The sequence below is a fragment of the Nuphar pumila genome, chromosome 13, assembly GCF_984573655.1.
Source record: "Nuphar pumila chromosome 13, dmNupPumi1.hap1.1, whole genome shotgun sequence".
Lineage (NCBI taxonomy): Eukaryota > Viridiplantae > Streptophyta > Magnoliopsida > Nymphaeales > Nymphaeaceae > Nuphar > Nuphar pumila.
This window is the reverse complement of record NC_143261.1, coordinates 85,808,245-85,814,244: the sequence shown is the minus strand read 5'-3', so window position 1 is coordinate 85,814,244 and position 6,000 is coordinate 85,808,245. Positions and strand designations below refer to the sequence as shown.

Sequence of the window (6,000 nt, the reverse complement as noted above, 5' to 3'; positions counted from 1 at the left end):
TTCCACAAGGTGGTTGTAAGCTTGCAATATATGCATCACAAACTTTTCTTTTCTTGTTCGGTGAAACTCCAACGATAACAAGAGACGAAGTGATTAGAAAGAGGAAAAGAGAAAGCATAGTGCCCCTGTTCTTTCAGACCTCAGCCAATAAGTATGGGTGATCGTGTCCTCAACTCTGAGTTTTACCTGGCAGGGAGGCGGGATCATTAAGTGACCTGGTTTTCCTTAATGAGTCATTCAAGGCAGCCGATCTCGGTGTGGCCTGATGACCGCTAAGAGAAGAGAGGTGAACATTGAAGAGAAGAAAGAGAAAAAGGAAAAGAGATATGGTTGGTATTGCAGGAGAGGAGAAGAGGGTGCGCGAGGTGCTGAAGGAGGGAGAGATGCATTGCATGCGCTGCGGCTCCAGTGCCTCCATCGTCGAGTACGAGCGCGTGCTGAAGCTCTGGTTCCTTCCTGTCAGGCGAACGCTGGGTGACCGCCTTGCCCTCTACTGCGACGGTTGCTCGCTGCTGCTGCCCTACCGCATCTCCCTCTCAGCAACACCCCCGCCGCCGGAGGGGAGCGACGAGCCCGCACAACCTCCCTCCGACGTCCTCCTACGCTGCTGCTCATGCGCTCGCGTCGGAGTCCGGCTACCTTCGAGCACTTCATCCATCAATCCCGAGTTCCGGTTCTGCCCCTTCTGCGGCTCCTCTTTCTCTGAGCAAGTAGAGTCACACTGACATAAACTTGTCGCCGGATTTACAAAGGAAGATCTACCAAAATTACTGTTTTAGAATCCGGAGCAGATCCAGTGATGGCTGAACACGCAATGATTTTCTGTGTTTAGTGTTTTACATGAAAAATAGCTGCACTGCAGTGATTTTTCTATGCTTTGTATGGCCCTAGTACTCTTTAAAGTACTCGGCCCGATCACCTAACCATGCCTCGACTGCATTAGGGTCTGGGCCTACTAAGCAGGTCCAATTACATATTCAGGCAGGATGTACAAGATCCGAGTAGCATATGGACTCGGATCTGGTTTGGAAATTTATAAGCTAAACAGAAGTGATATGAGATTCGGTTAAGATCCAAAAAAGGTTACGTGAAAAATATTTAAAAGGTAGGGATATTATCAGATCCGGTTCTGGCTACCTGGTCTCAAATGTGGATCTGCTTTTGCTTTAGCCAGATGAATTCGGGCCCAAACATGGTACCAGCACCTTAAATTTGGATATGGACCATGATTCTAACTCATGTCCGATTGGTTGGCAGCGACTAGAAGTGTTCAATGTTTTCTCCTTTAAACTTGAGTGACAGATTGATAATCGCAAAGTAGCTTTCCCTGTCGTAATTAAGGAAATTTAATTATGAAAGTTAAATATTTTATAAAAATGAATATGGGAAACAAATTATTATCTTATGGTGACACAAAAAATATGGGATACAGCTTCATTTAGATTACGGTTGTTAGAGATTTTTAGGGTTATTTACAAAAACATACACAGTTCTTTTTATATTTCAGATTCATACCCCAGAAAATTTGGTAATTCAAATGCATACTTTTTTTTATTCTACGGTTAGCTAGAATCATACCCGGGGTTAGTTCCCAAGGTGATGGTTCATATTTTGCCATTAACAAGTGTTTCCCTATTTCTCTCATCCCCTTTATCATTTCCTTTTTCTTCTTTTATTTTCTTTTAAATATTTTCATTTCTAAGATCCCACATGACAATCTTCTCCATCCACAACACTCTAGGGCATTCTGGTATAACTGAAATTGAATTAACAAATATAATTGGATCTGGATCAACATGCATAAATTTACTCATTTTCAAATTTTTTTATGCACATCAAAATGTTTTCCATGTTTTGAATAAACCCAAAGCTAATATGAGTCTGGTCAAGCACAACTAGTGACTAAACTCATGAGTTCAAAGTAGGTTGGGTTTTATATCTAAACTTGTCATGGTATCATACGAGAATCCTAGATACAAATGTATGATAACTTTTGGTATTGGATCTGCCAAATGTGAGTTGTATTACAGCAATTTTCATGTGGAACATGTAAAACAGGTTAGGTAAGACTAATTCCCAACCTAGTTCGCTACATATTTTATTATTTACCCTGTTCTAACAAGGATTAGGCTCGACCCAAGTACGTTTTGTTCCAATATGACTCACATTTTGTCATATGTTATCCAACTCTGACAATACTCTCACCCATTTGCATCCTTACCCAACACCACGTCTCAAATCCTACCACAAGATTGGCCATTAATAAATCCACAAGACCACTTAAGATTTGAGATAGATCCATATCCAAACCTGGATCCACTCCCTAAAAGCAAGAGAGAGAGAGAGAGGGAAAGTGAATCATGAGTTGGTAAATGGAAAGAGAGAGAGTGATAGAACCTGAACCTTGAGCGGACCGGTTTTATCAGTCCAATACACGGAACAGTGTGCGGCTTGACGAATCACACTACATAAGTAGTCAGACATACGTGGGTGTGCAGCATGGAAGAAGGCAAGGTCGTGTCCTTGGGAGGAGAGACGATCAGGCTGACTTGGCCAAGCATGGAGCCAAGCCCTGTCCCAAGCCCGGGACACAATCACATGAACTGTGAAGGAGAGGGACGAGTCCTGGCAGGGACTCAGCCAAGGAGGGAGAGATATAGGCGTGCGAGGGGGTTGGATGTGTCTTCGTGTAGAGGACACGATCACAAAGGAAAACGGACAGAGAGAGAGAGAGAGAGGCATGGGTCTCACCTGGCATGCATGAAGATCGAGGTAGAAGGCAAAAGCACGACTGAAAGGGAGAAATCTATTCCCGACTAACCGGCGATGAGCGGAGATGGATGGACAACTGAGGGAGCAGAATTTTTCCCTCAAGGAACAATCACACACAAGAACATGGACAAAATTTAGAAGAACACTCAATAAATTTCATTAAGAATAAATTAAATTGTACATGCCCACTTAAAGAAACTTAGAAGGGTAAATAAGTAAAATACATCCACAATCCTCCCTAGAGAGGACTCTAGCGGGTGTCCCAGCCTAGATAGGACTCTCGACTGGGGTAGACTCTGATAATTAATGCAGGGTCCCAAACAGGCTAGGCAGCTAACGCTTGGGTGGATCTTCTAGGTTCAGACATGGGGGTAAAAAAGGAATGATAACAATTGATCCCTCTCAAACATGCCTTGTCCTCAAAGACGAGATATCTCAAAAAACTGTTGCAGCAATCGATCCTTGTCATCTTCAAGGTCAAACACTAGTCATGTAGTTTTTCCACGTGTCGAGGGCATCTACTTCACTGGTTGCTTAATCTCTATCTTCTATTCATGTGCATATATATAGGGTCAAACATTAGCCGACTTGTCCCTTAGCTTATCGAAAAGTGTGCCAAACTCCTAGAGCAAGGCCTCCAAATCGTTCAATGTCTCTGTAGGGGTTGTGGGCACCCCACCCATTGACATCATCATAAATATTGTGACATATCCTCCGGGACCACCTTGGTGAGTTGTTTTAACTCAACTAGAGAAGCAGGTGTCCATGAAAGGGCTCAGATCGACACCAAATGGACTCTGTAGTTAAAACTTCATAATCATATCTTTGAAGTTCTACCAGACAAAACCCAAGGACTGGAGCCACTATATTCCTAAAACAATGTCTGCACCCTTAATCTATAGTACGTGTATATCTGTGGTCAAGATGAGTTCTTACATCCCCAAACAGACTCCAGGACATAAAGCGGTGCATCTGAGTTTACTATTGTTCCTGACTACTACCTCAAATGGATGCTAAGAGGTAGTCGTGCACTTGGCTCGTTTAGTTATTTGGGCATAGACAAAGTTGTGCCTCGAACGGTGTCTATCAACATTGAAATCATCGACGCACCGATTCTACTAAGTACCCATTGTAATATCCAAGAATTTTTTAGAATATTTTAATATATTATTTAAGGAATTTACCTGTTCAAATTTAAATCATTAAATTTATGAAGCTTAAAAATGTATTTGGGTTTGGATCTCGATGGAGGATCCAAAAGAATCAATTTGAGTACACTTAAGTTCAAAAATATTCAAACAGAACATGCAGGATCCATTGGATCTAATAACTATTTAGTTTGGATCTTGAGAGAAATCCAAATTATTTGACCCACATAATTCAAATTTGGATCTAGGAGGGGGATCCAAATTGAACAAACTTACATGACTAAGATTTGGATTCAATTGGCAGATCCAATCCAAAGTAGAATTTAGTTGCAGTTAGGATCTTAAGAGAGATTCAAACTAATCAACCCACATGTTTTGGATGTGAAATCAGATTCATTTAATGAACCCAATTTAAAGTAATTAAATAAATAATATATATAAACATTTAAATATATATAAATATATATTTGTATATATAGTTTAGAGATCATATCCAAATGGATCCAACCCAAATTCCTCCTCTCATTTAAACCCTCACCTAATGGATTGGGGTTGGATCCAAGAGAATCTAACCCAAGACTCAAACTGAATGCAAACTTGGTTTTGGATCCATGAACCAAGTGATGGGTTGGGTCCATTTGGATCTCATCACCTCTCGACTTTTTTTCCCTCCTTTTTTTTCTGCTTTTCTCTCATTTTTTCATCATATGGCCACCCTATATCCACACCCTACACCCCTCTTCCCCCTTTCCCTCACCAACTGTGTAACCCCCCCCCCCCCCCCCCCTATTTAAACCCCTTTCACTCCCTCACTCTCCACGCTCACATCTCTCTCAAGTTCCCTCTCCTCACTTTTGGTGTCAATTTTCATGGAGTAAAAGAGCTAATTTTTTTATGATTTTGGGAGTAACTTCTAATTAAGCTCTCTCTAAATCTACTAAATTAGGGTAGCTCTCAAGTGTGGGAGCTCACTATTGAAAAAGTTTGTCATTTTTGGAGTTTTTACAATCTTCAAACAATGTAGGGTAAATTTACACTAACTCTGATATTTGTGATATTCTAATGCATGATTTAAATTAAGTAAAATAGATGCTCGCATGCATTATTTTACAAATAAAATATATATATATATATATATATATATATATATATATATATATATATATATATATATATATATATATATATATATATATATATATATATATATATATATATATATATATATATGTTCGCAGCCGTGGTTTTACAAATATACGTATATATTCGCATGTGTTAAGGTTTAGGTGTTTTGTATTGTGAAATACATATATTTGGAATTAGATACATATGTTTGAAATTATATATGCATGTTTTGGATTTTTGTGTGCATGCTTCGATATTCAATTTACAAATGTACGAATATTATGAAATACGATATTATGATATGTTGCTAAATGATGTGATGCAAGTTAAATGATGCATATATAAAATTATTGAGTTACATTATAATAGAAATAAAATATATAATTATTACTTTTGATATGAGATCAATCGATTGATCAAACCCAAACAAGTGGCTCATGACCTTGTGTATGGTCATCTGAATTGATATATGTTGGCGCTCAAAAGTGGTGGCAGATAATTTTGTATCTGGTTAATTGAATGTGTACATGCTTGTGCCCGAATTGGTGGTCATTGACCCTCTGATCAGTTAATTGTATTTATGCATGTATGATAATAGATCCATTGATGAACTATTCTAAAAGGAATCTCTGTGACAGTGTGCATCACTAAGATCAGGTGATCTGGCTAGGGCGATAAATCTCTATGTGAAGGTGTATTGTCTAAGATTGGGTAACTCGTTAGGATGGTAAATCCCAGTAAGGAAGTGCATTGTCCAAAATCAAAAAATCAGACTAGCACAGAAACTTCTTGTGCGGTTGTACATTCCCAAGACCAAGTGATCCAAAATGAAATTAACTTGTTTTCAAGATACAATGAATATCAGAGGATGAATATTGAAAGTAAATTCTAATATTCAAGATTAATGATGTATATTTGTGATTACTCATGTTGATTGTGATAGAAAGTTTAGAAT

General features: G+C 38.9%; 1 protein-coding gene across 1 annotated transcript; it reads left to right on the top strand.

Moving 5' to 3' along the window:
- Window positions 1-326: 326 nt before the first annotated feature.
- Window positions 327-725, top strand: LOC149818970 (uncharacterized). Its single transcript, XM_089986314.1, has one exon. The coding sequence runs from the start codon at window positions 327-329 to the stop codon at window positions 723-725; it is 399 nt and encodes a 132-aa protein (XP_089842440.1).
- The last annotated feature ends 5,275 nt before the right edge of the window (window positions 726-6,000 follow it).

Coding starts and splice junctions, on each gene's coding strand:
- LOC149818970 (XM_089986314.1), top strand. CDS start 327: ATGGTTGGTATTGCAGGAGAGGAGAAGAGGGTGCGCGAGGTGCTGAAG.